At 50.5% G+C, this 17,132-nt stretch overlaps 1 protein-coding gene across 1 annotated transcript in view; it reads right to left on the bottom strand.

Annotated features, from left to right (window-relative positions):
- The window catches only part of PLXNA4 (plexin A4), a 410,115-nt gene that overhangs the window by 324,342 nt on the left and 68,641 nt on the right, over positions 1–17,132 (bottom strand). The window contains exon 3 of the mRNA XM_081038260.1: positions 3,599–3,781. Within this exon, the coding sequence (XP_080894386.1) occupies positions 3,599–3,781 (183 nt within the window). The remainder of the gene's footprint in view (positions 1–3,598; positions 3,782–17,132) is intronic.

Genomic DNA, 17,132 nt, shown 5'->3' on the forward strand with positions numbered 1-17,132 from the left:
TGAAATTATGGTCATCAGAGGCAAGTTTGCAAATGATGGGGACCCACACCTTTCAAACAACACAAAAAGACAGTAATTTTGAGGGCAGCCCATGGATAGTCACAGTCTAGCTCCTGGAGCCCTGGAACCCCCAGCAAACTCCCTTACTCTCAGCAAAGTCCCCTTCCACCCATCCTCCCCACCTCGAGTCTCTTGTCATCTTGCAAAGAATGCTGCAAGGTCCTTGGTCCACATAGGAGATTATTACCGTGCTCAGAGAAAGAATCCAACTCTGTAATTACGGCTACCGTATAATTTCCATTATTCTCACCCCCTGCTTCAGTGGCTCACAAAACTTCCTGCAAAATCCTCCTGCAGCCCCAGAGCTTTTCATGGCTGGGCCAAGGCCCAAGAGGTGAATGTGGTCCTGATAACCTCTGGGAAAAGCAAGACAGGGTTATTACAAGGAAAGGGGAGTGGTGCTTAGCGAGCAAGGGTGGTAGGAAGTTCTATTGTTTAGAAAAAATAAATAAACCAGCCAGTTTTGCTTTTTATTATTTCAAACAACAGACTCGGCGGGCCAGCCTTCCCTTCCCAACTCAGATTTGTCCCCCTGGGCAGGCTCTGCTGAGTCTGCAAGAACAGTAGCTGGGCTCCAGCAAAACTATTAAAAAGGATACCACTCTGAGCTCATGAAGCGTAGAGTTTGGCTGTTCCGATGGCCGGGCTTTCCCCAAGAGAGCCGCTGGTTCATTCCCCCTCACATGACCTTCTGCTCTCACCTCTCACAGGTTTTTGCTTCCCCAGTCCTACCCCTGCTCTGGAAATTAAATGTAATGTCTCAGGTGGCTGAAACAGGACTGTTCTTATAGAAATACCCCAAAAGAAAAGATGGGAAATGCCAGCCAGCAATTTATAAAGCCTCCTGGTCACGTGTTGCCTGTCGTCGCCGGCCTGGCTGACCTCTGTCTGGGGACACTTCAAGGCCAGGCTCTGCCCCTGAGGTTTGTCTCTGAGCACAGGGTCTGTCCTCAGCCCACACTTGGGGAGACGTGCTTCCCCATCAGGGGCCAGGCTCCCACAGGTGAGAGAGACCCAGCCCTCCTCGGCCTCAGTCCTCCCTCAGACCAGCAGGCTGCTGGGTTTACGATGCAGCCGTGGCCAGGAAATGTGTCTTTTTCCTCCCCCAAGAGAAAATCACAGACTGTTCTGTTATGTGCCCTGAACTCTCAATGTTTATGTCACTGACACCACATTCCAAGGAGCTCAGACAACAGCAAAAAAAAAAAAAAAAGGAAAGAAGAAAGAAAGCAAGAAAGAGAGAGAGAGAGAGAGAGAGAGAGAGAGAGAAGAAAGAAAGAGAGCGAGAGAGAGAGAGAGCGAGAGAGAGAGAAAGAAAGAAAGAGAGAAAGAAAGAAAGAAAGAAAGAAAGAAAGAAAGAAAGAAAGAAAGAAAGAAAGAAAGAAAGAAAGAAAGAAAGAAAGAAAGAAAGAAAGAAAAGAAAAGAAAAGAAGAAGAAAAGAAAAAAATCCTTTTATAGGTTCTACTAGTTCCTGCCAGCAAGTAAATGATCCTCAGGCACCTGGTGGAAATTTCGGTACCTGGGACTCTTGGAGCACATGGGATAAGTTACTTCCCCATTGCACTGAGATTGGGCTCACTGAGAGAAAAGAGCTAAAGCACCCCAAATTGCCTTGCTTACTTATTTACACTCAACAGTGCTTATTCTCCCATCGGGCCAGGCAAAGCAGGTCAACAGGTATTTCACCGCATATTTTCATTGTCTGAATGGTGTGTGGTTCCCATATACCTTGGGATTCAGAATCCCCTTTTCCCGCAAACCGAATGTATTGAAACGTGGTGAGGAATGAAGTCATCTGCACACCCAATGGGAACCTCCTCGAGGCGCTCTAACGCTTGGGCATGGCCTTCCTCGGCTTATTTGGAGGTTTATGAGACACAATTTCAGCAAGTTTGGGAATCCGCCTCCGAGTTCACCAAAAGCGAGAAGCCACAGATGGAAGGAGGAGGAAAGGATGCCGCCAGCAATTGGAAATGATGAGTGACAATGTGCATTAGAGGAAAACCCCACACGTCGGACATGGGGTTGTATGGGGACAACACACCTACTCCTCCCAGGGCCCATCTCCTCTGGGCGTCCATGAATCCAGTTCAGTACAGGAGTAAATAAGCCACGAGAAAGCCGAGGCAGCAAGAAAACCTTCAGTTGTGTTCAACATATTCTTTGCAGAAAGGCAGAGGACTACGCCATAGAATTCTTAAAGATATGGAGACCATGGTTAAATTATTTGTGAGTTTGACACTTGGTAGGTGGTTACCTTTTTAGAGGCAACGCCATGCCTGGGGCTTTGTCTGCCCCATCCGGGCAGAGCGCCATGGCGTTTCATCAACACGTACTTCCTCTTCCAGATACAAGCCATCTAACTGCCCCACATACATCTCCCAGCTCATACACACTCTGCTTCCTGCCTCTCACCCTCCATACCCCAGACCCACTGCCTGTTCCACAGAAATGTCCAATTTAAAGAAAGAAACGATTGCTGAAACAGGCTGTAGGATGGGAACAGGCCCTATTTGCAGCGAACTTTCCCTTTGGCCGCCTCGAGCTGACACCCAGAAACACAGCAATGAGAAAGTAGGGATGAAGGCCATTTCCGATCAGGCGGTGCTGCTTTGTCAGCCTGAATCACACAATGTCCAGAGAACTCCACCGGAAGCCTAAAGAAGACAAGCGGGAGCTCCACGTGGAGTCACCAATGTGTCCCTGGGACGAGCCTGGAGCACGACGATTATCAGCCAACAGAAAACAGAATCTCCTGCCTACAGTCTTCGAAAGGCTTTTACTGCAAGCCAGGAGGGTCTCCCATGTGGCCAGCTCCTACTCATCGCGATGAGAAGCCTGAACAGAGCGAAATGAGAGAGTAGTCCTGCGTGGACAGCTACCCCCAGCACTGCTGATGGGCCAAGATCAGCCAATGCCCCTGAAGCCATCAGACTTCTGAAGAACATGGAGGAAAGCTCGTGTCCCCAGATCACACCATCTCACTCCACCTCAAGCAATTCCTATGTACCTACAACATGCATGATTTCCTCGTCCCATGATTTGGCTCTTCGCCCCATGAGCAACTCTAGCAGAAACTCCTGTAGTTTCTTCCATCTGTTTCCCTGAATGAATTCCAGATGGATGGAGCAGCCAGAAGGGCTGCAGCAAGAGGAGCAGACACACCCACTGCCCCTGCCCACCATCCTCCACCATCCAGACCTAATAACGCTCTTGCCTCAGGCACAAGCCCGAGCTGGACAGACTGCATCATTCAGGAGGGCAGAGCAGAGCTGCGGTCACACTGCTCCGTTCACACCACTCTTAGGGAAGAGGTGAGCTCACACTCTCCCCGTGTGATTCCCACAACAACCCTCGTACAAAAGGAGAGAAGGCACGAGGTCATCGTCCGTGATCTCCACGGCAAGATACCTCCTTAGCTCCAACCTGCATCCGTCGCCCACCAGGCCCAGGTAGGAAAGAAGCATGAGATAATATCCATCCCAGTGGGGGCAGGCTGGCTTCCCAATAACCAGAGTGACTGCACCCCCTTCCTACCTTCTTCAGTTTGCCGCTTTTGGTGCCCACGAAGGCCAGAGAGTGGTTCTTGTAGACATATGCGATGACCGACGTCATGCGGTCCCGGTCCTCTGTGAAGACGGGGACACCACGTACCATCTCAGACACGCCCAGGGGGGCATTCATATCCAGGCCACAGAAGTTATCATCAATGGTTAACAGCTGCAAGTCAGACAAGGAGAACCGTTAGCAGGGAGCATCGGGGCAATTGGCAGGGGTACTGAGTCAGGGAACGAGAACGTCAGAAGAATCCTTAGACATGAATCAGCCAGGATAAATCTCTCCTTTTTGACATGAAAAACACCGCTCCAGAGAAACCAGATGACCTGTCCACGGTCATCCAAGTAGGTTCAGGACTATGGAAAAACTAGCACAACTTCCTACACTCTCTTTTCATCATACTCTCACGGTCTCTCTGTCCCTGCTACAAGCCCTCCAGGTGCCATCATGGTCCACCACCACCATCATGTCGGAAAGCATGGGGCCAGTGGCCACAACCATGGGCTCCAGATGGCTCTGCGCAGGCGTGAGACCGTTGTGGTCTCCTCATCTACACACTTACTGCTGAGCAGACACACGGATGATGACTCAAAGCGCAGAAGAGAGAACTAGAAACATTAATGCACGAATGACAAGGTGATGACGAAGACCTACACGACCCATCGGTTGGGGAAAGGGCAATGGAAGTGGAAGATTTGTGAGTGACCAAGTACAATGGGGTGCACTCTCCCCAATATCAGGCTCCCTGTTTCTTTCAGAGCATTGCAAAGAGGGGCAGCCCTGGTCTTGTCAGACCTACACCAGCGTTTCCAAAAGCGTCTTCCATGGAAGCCACGCCCCCCAAGATGCTCTACCATAAAAGGATTCCTTGGGCAAATAACTTGGGGAAACATGACACATTCTAACACCATGTAAGAGACTCCAAATGATGAATTACAGGAAAGATCTGAAAAGCCTTCGTAAGAAGAAATATATTGAACATTACCTCAGCCTTTCCCGAACGTTTTACTCCCTAAACCATGTTGGACCAGAACACCCTCTAATACTCTATACAGAGAATATTCCCTGCATATTCTGGGACACACGGACTCAACTCTTGCTCCTGATTCCAGAACAATTTCAGGAGTCAGGGAACCAACAGGAAAGGCTTTGGGCCGGTTTCCCCCACAGTGTTTCAACTGAATCTCTCCCTGTTTTATTCCAGGCCTCCAGACCCAAATGTTAGCAGAGGGTCACAGCTGGATTCTGACCTAGCAAGTGGCAAAGACTTTGACAATGGCTGGTGCAGAGTCCCCAGGGCTCCCCTCTGGGCAGCTCTGGGTTGGCATAGACCTCTCCCAGCCTCAAAGAATCCCCACTGGATTTTCCCCCTTTTCTCAGAAGAACTGTGTGGCCTTAGAAGAGTTATTCCATACTTTTATTTTCCACTCTATAAAGATAAAGGAAACAAGCCCTGCTTTTTGATGGGCTTCCATAAAACCTACAGAGCTCATGCCTGTAAATGTCTTTGGACTTTTCAGAGAAAGGAGTAAAATAAAATAATAAAATACAAGGTGTCACTTTTTTAAAGGCTTCAATCCAGCCAAAGGAAAAGGCATCTGAAGAAGCAGCAGGCAGGCTCTTGCTAGGGAGCTACGCAAAAGTGGCCAACTCTGAACTTTTCAGAGCTTCGGGGGGGGTGGTTCGGGGGGGCGCCTTCGGCTCCCTCCCAGAAGTGGGGGAGACAGCTACTGTCCATCTCAGGGAAGACAACGGGTTGAGCATCTCCATCTTCTCTTTGAGCTCTCCCCTCCTTCTTATCGTGGGGGTGGGGAGCGGTCAGGGCGAGGACAGAGAGAGCCTGGGCAGGCCACGTGCAGAGCAGACACGTGCTCCGTGACTCTCTCTGCTCACCCTGCTCTCACATGCTACGGTCCAACAGCACCAGACCAAACACAACTTCTCCCCTCTCAAAAGAGAAAAACCAAAACAAAAAAAACTGTAGGAGTCAAAGTTAGGAGGGAGCTTTCCAGGTCTATGCTGATCTTTATAGTTCTTTCGTAAAACGAGGAAATGAGAGGAGATAGGTGCAGCAGAATGAAAGGAATGGACAGAAAAGAAGAAGGAAAAATCCAGACAGAGGGAAGACGATGGTTTCTCCCTGCGGGACGCAGCTGCAGTGACCTACCAGGTGTTCCGAGGGCAGCCTAGGGCATGCTGGGAACGCGCGTGACGTTGCCTGTTCCCGCCTCTGGTTCCTAGAGAGGCCTCATCCCTCACTTTCTTGGCCCCACGCTGTGCTGCGAGGACCTCTGCCATCAGCTAACATGCCTTGTCCATCATGGCCCATTTCCAAGTAGATGAGTCTGAATGATTTCTCTGCCCAGGAGGAAACTGAGGCCGGGAGCAAACCAGTCCTTGTTTCCCAGTCTTCCACCACCCCTGATATACACACACACCTCGTTGGCCTGGGGAAGCTTAGCCTGCTCGGCCCTCAGAAATGCTTTTCTGAGTTACCGAAAACCATTCTTCCCCTTGGCTGGGCAGAACACAAGCAAATAAATAAACAGCCACCTACAAACAGATGGTCTGCATTTGACCAATTGCATCATTGAACCATCGCTTGTTCAAATGCAGAAAGTCAGGGCCTTGTGAGCTCCAGCAGCTGTGTCACCATGTGCAGCAAAGGGCCTGGTGAGGGACATTTTCATCCAAAGGAAGTGAGCATGGCTCAGCCTGGTGGCCAGCTCATGATGGCTCCCTACAAGGCTACGTGAGGAGCCAGGTCCCTGTCTCCTCACCCGGACCTGACAGACATCCCCACATCGCCTACCTCCCGGTGTCGTCCTGAGGTTCAAATACAGCAAAGACTGCAGTGGGGGCTCCTAGCATGGTATTTGGATTCCAGGAACAATGGGATCAACAAACAAGTGCTGGCGAGGATGTGGAGAAAAGGGAACCCTGGTGCACTGCTGGTGGGAGTGCAGGTTGGTGCAGCCACTATGGAAAACAGTACGAAGGTATCTCAAAAAACTGGAAATGGAACTACCTTATGACCCAACAATTCCACTCCTAGGTATCTATGCAGAGAAATCCAAAATACTAATTCAAAAAAATATATGCACCCCTATATTTATTGCATCGCTATTCACAATAGCCAAGACATGGAAACAACCGAAATGCCCATCGGGAGACGACTGGATTAAGAAGCAGTGGTACATTTATACAATGGAGTATTACACAGCCACAAAGAAGAATGAAATCTCACCATTTGCAATGATATGGATGGCCCTAGAGAACATTACGCTAAGTGAAATAGTCAGAGACAAATACCATGTGATCTCACTTACATGCGGAATCTAAAAAATAGAATAAAAGAACGAAATAATCAGAAACAGTCTCAGAGACATGGAGGAAAAACTGAGGGTTGCTAGATGGGAGGGGGGTGACAATGAGGAGGAAGGTGAAGGGATTAGAAAGCACAATCGGTAACCACAAGATGGCCACGGGGATACAAAAGACAGTTTGGGGAATATAATCAAAATGTTGTAAAGATTTTATAGGGTACGCAATGGGGTACCTTGTCTTATTAGGGAGACCGCTTCATGGACGGTGGGGGTGCCTGACCACTGAGCTGCACACCTGGAGCTGGGAGCTGAATAATACTGAATGTCAACGATAATTTTATATGTAGAGAGTCACAGGATGTGAAGTACCGCATAGGGAACACACAGTGTCAAAGGAATTGGAGCAACCACATGTGATGTCAGAGGGGTAGTAGATTGGGGGAGGGGGTTATCACTTTGTGAGGGGTGTAAATATCTAACTATTACATTGTTTTGTACACCTGGAACTAATAAAAAACAAAACCAAAAAAAACAATGGGGACTTTCTCCCCAGGCCACCCGCTGCCTCGGTTTCTCCCTCTGAACCGGGCCTCATGTGATGAAGGGGTGATGGGGGGCTCTGAGCAGGCGCAGCCCAGGTCTGCATGGATGCTGAGGTCCCCAGCTGTGGCATGAGATGGACGCACTCTTTGTTTCCTCGAAGCTGGAGTGATGGGGGTGCTTTTTAACACTGCAATCGTGGAAAAAACCCAGGCATCGAGTCACCAAGCAGCCCAGCTGCTTCCCAATACACAGCATGGCCCAGCCTTCTCCTGTTCTCTGTGCCTCATTTTCCTTGACGGTAAAATAGCAAGACAGGACTGGGTGAGATAACAGGTACGACGGCACCTGGTCAGCAGGAAAGCACTTCATCACTGTGAGGTGATGGTGCACGTTCACCTTTTCCCATGGAAATCCTGCCCAGAACAGGGGTAGGACGGCTGCAGGGGTGACTCTAGCTGCCTCCTGCCCAGAGCGCAGTGCTCCAAGGTCACGACCTGCCAAGTCTGAGCTGAAGCCACAGGGTAATTAATTACAGCACCGGGAAGAGAAGGCAGAGGGTCCCACAAGGCCCACAGACTGGGGAGCGGGGGTGGGGGGGTCAAACTAGAGGGAACAGACGCCAGGGCCGTGTGAGCCCTGGAAGGGAGGCTAATTGGTGAGAGCCTCCAACAGGTGAGGGCTGGCGTGGATTCCTGAGCAGCCTGGGCAACGGGCGAGGACCCTGTCTGCTCTGGCCTTGGCTGAGCCCTCCCTGCGGCCCCATTATCTGCAAGCTTAGAGGAGCGAGGAAGGGACTGCCTGTGCTGCAATCAGAAGTTCAGCTGAGCCTGCAGGCCCAGGTCACTTCTCTCCCGCCACAAATACCCGGGAATGAGCTGTGGCCACTGTCATAATGTTTGTTTATTAGAGAGCAGCTTCATGTTTCCAAGGGAAGGGAATAGGGTCTGTTGCATGGGACTATAGCTGAGGTCTACTTGGGCCACCCCGTGAACAGATATGGAAGCTTTACACCAGGCCATACACTGTGGGGTCCCCTCTGCCCCAATTAGGAGGATAACATCTGCTTTCCTCAATGTCCCCGTGGGATGCATGGTTCCACATTAAGACTGGTGAGCCACTGGACTCCAGGGACCATGAGTTCATGGGTGGAACCATGTTTTATGCATCTTTATACCCTTAGCTTGGTTCCTGGCTCATAGTAGGGTCAGGCATATGTGGTAAATGGATAGAAGGATGGATACATGCATGCTTGCGTGCATGGATGTGTGGGTAACCAAATAAAAGCCTGAGTTTCTGTCCCCCCGATAAATTTAATAAAGATGAACAAAAAAGCCTGAGTTTCACAGTGGCTAACACTGGGGAACGAGAGTCAGAATGCCCAGGTGTGAATCCCAGCTTCGTTACTTAACGCTGTAAGACCTCGGGCAAGGTATTAGGTGGGTTTCCAAAGTAATTGCAGTTTAAAAGGTTAAAAATAATTGCAAATACCGCAGTTACTTTTGCACCAGCCTACTACTTAAGCTCTCTGTGCCTCAATCTATTACGGGTAGAATGGGGATAGTGGTAACAGTATATATGACGTCTGACAAGTAAGTCTGCGAACTCATCCTAGACAAGTGCTCCATCCCTCACTGCTGAATATCACTACGGTCACCTTCGAAGTGCTCCCCTTGGGGAGCTATGCACTGATGCCAGCGCCTAGTCCACCCTTCAAAGCAATTTTGGAACTCTTTTTCTGGAATGGCCATCAGAGCTGTCATCCTATTACCCTTGATGTCCCAAATGCCATCAAAATGTCTTCCTTTCAATATTTCCTTTACCTTCGAGTAAAGAAAGAAGCCACTGGGGGCCAGATCAGGTGAGTAGGAAGGGTGTTCCAATACAGTTATTTGTTTACTGGCTAAAAACTCCCTCACAGACAGTGCCGTGTGAGCTGGTGCATTGTCGTGATGCAAGAGCCATGAATTGTTGGCGAAAAGTTCAGGTCATCTAACTTTTTCATGCAGCCTTTTTAGCACTTCCAAATAGTACACTTGGTTACCTGTCTGTCCAGTTGGTACCAATTCATCATGAACTCATCCTAGAACAATCCCTCTGATATCAAAAAAGATTAGTAACATTGTTGCAACAAGTTCCTGAACGGAATTGTCAGACCTCTATGTCCTAGTGCTGTGGTGAGTATTAAGTGATTTACGACAAGTAGGACAATGCCAGGCACTTCCTACGTGTTACGGGAGTGCTAACTCCTCTTCTTGTCATCTTAGACAATTCAGACAACGTGGTGAGTCTCGGCGTCTGTGGGGAAAGGCATGGCATCTGCCTCAGAGAGGTGGTCTCCAGATTAAAGAGCTAATGTTATCAAGATGAAATAGCAAAGGTGGTACTTCCTAAAGATCTAGCAGACCAATGGTCTAAGTTCCAGAAGCATCACCTCTATTCATCAGAAATGAAAATTCTCGGGCTCCACTCAGAAACCGGACCCCTCACTCTGAGATGCGGCTCTGGGATTTGCATCTTAACATCTCCCCGGGTGCTTCTGCTGCACACTGAGGTCTGAGAAGCCCTGGCATGGGTCGCAGTGGAGGTCCTGTCCTCTCTGAGGATGCATAGATCACACCGGCATGGGACAAGCATTGTTGTTCTGGAGCAAGAGCCACTGGACCAGGACGTGGAGAGGCCCATGGCCACCCCGAAGGCCACCCTGAGCAGTGTTGGTGGGGATGGCATGGGGAGCTGGAGCTGACGCTCCGAATTACAATCTAATAGCTTACCGTGCTCCCCCTGCACCCAGCGGCAAAGGTTACTGTGCAATTATGTGCGGCTACATACAAATGACAGAGCAGTTACGGTGACTTTACCAATTACAGGGAAATTGCTCCCACTCTGCAGAGACTGGTGCTCTGAAAAGCTCTATCATCTCCACGGAAAGGGGATTTTAAATCCTGCCAGCATCCTTCCTCCGGCAGTCTCCCCGGCTCCGGGGCAGAGCTGCAAAGCAACCACCCAAGAACCCCAGAAGTGTCTGATGGTCTCTGCAGAGACTCTTAGGGAAAGCTGAAGAAGGAGCATAGTTGGGGTACCACGGGGACATCTCGCCCAACCCCATGCCCGCTGACACACTCATAAGAAACCATCCCCGACACTGCGCCACTCCATCTTGAAGGCCAAGGATGATGAGGTGGGGTGGGGACATGATCCTGAAATCACTCCTCCCCCCAGCTAGCATGGCCCCTGGGCTGGTTCCTGGTGGCACCACACCTGCCAAGTGGAGCTGTTTTAGCCCCACCCTCAGGTGCCCCACTTTTGCAGAAACATATGTGGAGTCTGTATTACGAAAAGGTCAGAAGTCGGCCAGAGCTCAGTGGTCCAAATGCAGCGCTAATGACTTAGAGGGTCACCAGGTCCATCCCCCTGGGGCCAATTAGCTCAGTTCTGGGACACGGTCTCCTCCACAGCCACAGGCTGGCCCTGGCTTCACTGTTTACAAATATCCCAAACTAATCCCCAGGAGGCCACGCAGGTGAACCAGCGGATATAGACAGTGTAGCCACCGCCTCCTCCCGGGATGAACAGCCCACTACTCGGGCCAGCAGCAGCCATCTCTAAGGCCAGGGCGGAAAATCCAAAGTCAGATCTGGTCCTCCCACTGCTAATGGGCAGCTCTTGGTCCAGCAGAGAAAGGAGTCGTTTCTTCTGGGAGCAGCTCTTCTGCCCTCCCTGAAGGCAAAAGTAGCAGCCAGTCCCATGTAGAGGGGTCCTGAGCACCCCTCCACCCACCCCCAAAGCTGGGAGGCCAGACCACTAGACGGGGGAAGAAGGCATCAGAGATTGGCCCACGCTCATCCATGATAGGGCCTTCAGTGGAACCTTTTCCCATCAAATTTGTGGTCTCATAGGCTACTGGAACTCCTGTTTCCATTAGGGGACACTGAGGCACTACATGAAGACAACACGATTTACTATTCCTCACTCACTGATGTGCTGAAGAACGCTAGGGGAGGACCCAACAACATAGAGATGAAACGTCTTAGTTCCTCCCTCTTTTCTAGTTGGGGAGACACTCCTGGGCCATGACCAGACAAGGCCCTGCTTCCGCTATGTACCTGGGGGTACAGAGGGCATGGCCAACTGTCTGGGGAAGCAGCCGGGCTTTGTGGAAGCCGAACATCTGGGCTCATGTCTGACTTCTCTGTGCAGCACAATGCACGGCCACTTTCATACATCAGGCTATTTCAGAGAAGGAAAATGACTCGGGATCTTAGACCCCAAAGGCCCATTTTACAGAAGAGGAAACTGAGGTCTACAGAGTAAAATGATGCCCCTCCCAAGCCATGATCTATCAAGTCATCAGAAAATAGGTACCAGAACCCCAAGTTCCCAGTCCAGCGGGGAAAAAACTGATCTTATTCAGGAGATTCCAAAGGGGTTGCAAGAGAGTGGCCCCAAGGAAACCTATTCCAACATCAGGGGAACCTACTCTTGGGGTCAGAGACTGAGCGGGGAGGATCCCCGGCCGCAGCTCCTTCTCCTGCCTTCCAGGAAGTACTCTGCCCTTCTGTGACCTCTGGAAGGAAATAACTCTCCCCTCGCTAGAAGGCCTTTGGCCGATCCTCAGAACTGAGCTGATCCTTTCCTGGGCCCCTGGGTCCCAAAGGAAAATGAGAACTGAATCTTTGAAAAGAAATACAAGTTAGGAGAAAAAGAGGAGGGCACCTAGGAGGTACCTGCTGACACAGACTAGAGAAGGTCTTTAGATTCTTCAAGCTCGGCCACCCTCAATTGCTTCCCATGAATGAATCATGCGCCCACACACACACGCAGAGCTGACCGGAGCAGGCCTCCGCTGGAAATGGGACAACAGTGAATTACACATGTGGGATTTCTCTCTAAAGGGAGATACTGATCAGGTCAGCTGTAGTAGCTCACGTCTATACAGAGTGTCCAGTTATAAAGCTGTGCAGTACAGGAAAAGAACGATCACCCACTTACTGGGGCCATATTGCAAATGCGACGGCTGAGCCCTAGGCGCTCAGCAATACACTGTCTGCTGCCCACAGTGTATCCATCCTTGAGATGACACTGCGCCCTCCAATGGTGGGGGCGGGGGGGTCGGCAGAGAGAATCCTCTTGGCGAGACTCTAGTAGGCTGGGTGTGTTCTCATCACAAAGCCTCTTACTCCATACAATAGTCCCATGTACTTGAGGGCTAGTTTGTAACAGAGTTAAAAAATGGGACCATACAAACCCCTCATGGCTTTGCTGCGCTGCATAAACTTCCTTTTCCCTTTGATGAGTTCTCATCTTCCCCAGAAGGTCTGCAGGTGACCCACGCTGACCCCAGAGATTGAACTCTCTTGAGAGACAGAGAAGTCCGGCAACAGGCGAAGGCTGGCCCCGCACCTGGACGTGAGCACAGCCAAGGGAAATGGAACGTGGGAACGAGGGCTCATCCACTTCGCTACGACCCCATTATCTCAGAAGGATTCTTTATTGTGTGTTTTGCAGTGAGATTGTAGGAAAAAACGAGGAGGCACAGAGAAAGAGAGGGGAAGCCAGCAAACACAGCCCCAATAACCTCGTTAGACAAACACCTTGGAGGGGCTTCAGGGGACGTGTCTCAGCTTTGGGAAAATAATCCAACAAATGACACCAACGTTCCCAAGAACCGAGTGTTGTGTTTCTGAGCATCTCACAAAGGGCTGGTACCTACATACAGGAGAGACGGTCATGATGTTTGAGGAGCTCTGTGTGTGTGTGTGTGTGTGTGTGTGTGTGTGTGTGTGTGCACGCATGCACGTGCGAGCGTGTATGTGTGTGTCGGAGACAAACATCCATTGAATTAATGTATTTAACTACTATGGAACAATGAAAGCGATTTGCTAAAAGCAACACTTTTATACTCATTTTGGTATTTCTGTGTGTTTTGAGACTGTCTGTGGCCCAATCCCCCCAGATATCTAAATGGTCTTTCACTTATCACCATAACAAGCTACCCTTGTAATAGGAAACTAATGCCACTAATTGGAGCTGTTTTTCCAAGAGTGGGGCATTAGCCGAGCAGACTCCCAGCAGGCCTGGCTGTAACCAACAGTGAGCTATGGGGACGTCACCCTCCTAAGAGCTGCTGAGCATAGTGGTCAGAAAGCAGCAGCATCTCAGCATGCTGGGGCTGAACCCACGACCTTCTCCTCATTCGCTCAGCTGCTGAGAGCCCCAGAGTCCGTCCTCCGACCTGCCGAGAGGGCCACGACGTCATGACCAGAGCTATCGGCCCACCAAGTGAGAGAATCAGCACCCAGACTGCCGTCGCCCTGCTCTGCACATGACCACCACCGTGGGGCAAGGCCAGTAGCCAAAGCTGGACCGAGGGAAGTCTCAGCGTTGGGAAGGGTACCAAGTAAAACCCATTTGGGTACTGTCCTTCTCTTTCCGTACCTTCGCTTCAGAGGTCCCGAGGGGCTACCTGTCAAGGGCACACAGCCCACACAGCCCACCTTCCCACTCCCCTCCCAGTCTCCTGCACCACGAGAACTGGAATCGGAGTGGGGCATGCCACAGCGATTAGGTTTGTGTGTTTTCTGGCGGGCGCTGGGAATCAGTGGCCCTGCTTGCCAGGCTGAATTATAGGGTAGGTCATTCCCTTGTTAGTGGAGATAAATTTTATTAGCCCACTCTTGCTGCCATGTATCTTCCCCTCTTGCTCCTCAGGCCCGTGTGTGGGTCTGGATAATGTAGCCTGCACGCGGGATAAATCAGCCAAACAAATCCCATTACATTTTGGAACGCTGACAGAGACACAGTAATGACAGTGAGACCAGGGAACGACATGGGCTTTCTTCTTTCCTACTGACCCCGTTTCATGTATGTGGACAGCATGGGGGGCCCATCTACTAGGGAAATAAAATGTAAATGGAGAGTCGGAATGGAGAACTCCTTTAGTTGTCTTTTTTTTTCCCCCTTCTCTCCACTAACTTTGTTAATGAAAAGAAGCCAATGCCCTGTGTCCCCATGGAGTCCCTCCCTCCTGCCTTGCAAAAAATGCAGGGACACCTGAAGGTAGCAGCAGGGAGGGTCTGGCCCAAAATGCATCCTCTCCTTCAAATGACTTAGCTTGGTATTCATCTCATGTACTGGATGGAAAGGGAGGCAGCAGGCACATTTCAGGCCTGGGATACTGACAGAACATCTGGGTAAAGCGCAACCCAAATCTCTCAAAACCAGATACTGGTGGAGAGAAGAAAAAAAAAAGCATGAAAGAAAATCACAGCAATATTAGGAAGTCCCTTTCTGTCCCACTGTGTGCTTATTATAACCAGAGGAGAATACATCGAAGGAGCTATGAAGCTGTTTAAGGGTCCTACAAATACAAGGTGCTCTGCGTCTTTTATGATTTATTCGTGTCTACGTGTTTCTCTTTCCTTCGGAGTCTCGGTACACTTTATTGAAGGGATATTATTTGATCACCTCCTTCTTGAAGAGGAAACGTACACAAAGCAAAAGGAAACAGCTCACCAGCCCAGTGACATCTCAGGAGCTGGGACTGGCTGAGACCCAAAGGTCCACACTCTCAGGCCAGCATCCAGGCCGAGACGCCACCCTGTGAGGATGACAGGAATTGAAGGGAAGGCTGAGGAATGCCAGTCTGGATGGTTTAGATGGGCTGGTCTGTGTGCCGATGGAATGAGAGACTCAGCTGCCAATTTTGGGAGAGCGACGCACAGTGTATGGGATGCATTTGCACGTGCATGTGTGCACAGGGGAGAGAGCTCTCGCTATATTAGCTGCTTTGTGTAGTGTGTGGGTGTGAAGCAGAATCAATCACAGACAGAGGGAGGCAGAGAGACCCTAAGAGATGACAGTGCACAGAGTGTGAGTGCAAGACAGACAGTGGAAGGCAGCGGAGAGAACAGCAGACAGACAGAAATGAAGGGCGGGAGCAGACACCATGAGGAAATGAGTCGGCGTCTCCATGCTGACCCGATGGGCTCCAGGGTGGCATCCTGGGAGGAAACGTCCAGCCTAGGAGGCCAACCTGCAGCCCCTTCCCCTCACCAGGTCCCGCATACCATCCGGTACCCCAAAGCACCCCACGTCCCTGACGGGATGTGACTTCCACTGCAAACCGTGCCGGCCCAAAAGAGGGAAGTGGGTGGGCGTTCACCCGAATACCTGGGACAGAAACCATCTCAAGAGGAGAAGGGGAAGACTTGACTCTTCAAACATTGGGGTTGTGATATGGCAGTCCCCCAGATGCTAAGCCAGGCGTCAGCTGTACAGAGGCCAGGGGTATGAGGGGTCAGAGCTTGGGCCGATGTGAAAGGAGATCTGTGATGCGTGCTCACATGAGTTCAGAGGAAGGAATGTGGTTCCCAGGAAACAGAAGGGGCCGGAAAAGCCTGAATAGTAGCACAGCGTGAACCGTCTAGCTTAGGGAATTAGGACAACACGTGCACGATAAAAATGAAACACGAATCATAACCCTTTCCAAGCTCTTTGAGTTATAACAATGAAAAAGCCCACGGTGGACCCCCTTCCTTGCAAAATACTAGTCCTAAAAGTCAACCTTCTGGTACCTTCCCTTCCTTCCACCATTTTTCTACAGCTGAAATGCCACAGGACAGAGGCCATCTGAGATTCGGGTCCACTCCACGGGCTTCAGGGGAATCTTGGGCTTGGAGACAAAGAGAACTCTTGAGTTCACACCTCACCCCTCCCTGCCTAAAGGTAGGAAAGGAAGAAAAACGGGGACCCAGCAGCCGTAGGAACAGGGGGAGGAAAAGCTGGGTTTGCCAGTGGTGTGCCCACTACGGTTCCCAGTGGGGGTGCTTCGGAGGCTGGCCTGGCGGATGGCGCGTGAAACACGTGTGGTCTGAGCTGAGGCCAAATGAACTGCAGCGGACAGCTCCGGAGCAAAGTAACTTGAGGCCCGGCCGAATCAAAGGAAACGGACACTGTGCATTAAAAGCTGGCGTGGCCTTTCTGGGGAGTCAGTGCCAGCCCTGCGCACGGTTTCTGGCCTCCTCCTTTCTGCTCTCAGCCCTCAACTTGCCTCTAACTTGAAAGGGCTAATTAAAGCCAACGGAAACATCAAAAGCTTGCTATCTGGCTCCATGACTCCCGTCCTGGCATTAGCCTCTCTTGCAAAACTGTTTTTCCTCTGTTCTCTCCGAAGCCACCATGTGGTGTGTTGGGACCTGCAGCTCTGCAGACTTCCATGATGAACTTTGCTTTTTTGTATTGTGGCAGGGAGCCAGGGAGGACCAAACTCCTGCCCATGGGCAGCCCAGTGGATCCCTGCCACTGATGTTATTCCCCAGAGCATTGCCCCCAAAGACAGGGTTTGAGCAAGTTTTCTACAGAAAAGTATCTACAGAACAAATAGCCAACCCCTCAGATCTCCAAAGAACTAGATGTTTAGTAAGCACACAGCATAAGCTTGCCATTTCCTAACCTAGGGTGTATGTGTACATGCTCGTGGGGGTATTTATTGTGATTTATTGTGATTTATTGTGATTTATTATGCACGCATGTACGAGTGTGTGCACGAGTGTGTCTACATGGGTGTGTGCAAGTGTGGTAATGAGAGGCCAGGGGGTTCTCCTTAAGGCTGTGTCTGCCATTCACTCACAAGATGCGTGACCCTG

The sequence above is a fragment of the Rhinolophus hipposideros genome, assembly GCF_964194185.1.
Source record: "Rhinolophus hipposideros genome assembly, chromosome: 25".
Taxonomy (NCBI): domain Eukaryota; kingdom Metazoa; phylum Chordata; class Mammalia; order Chiroptera; family Rhinolophidae; genus Rhinolophus; species Rhinolophus hipposideros.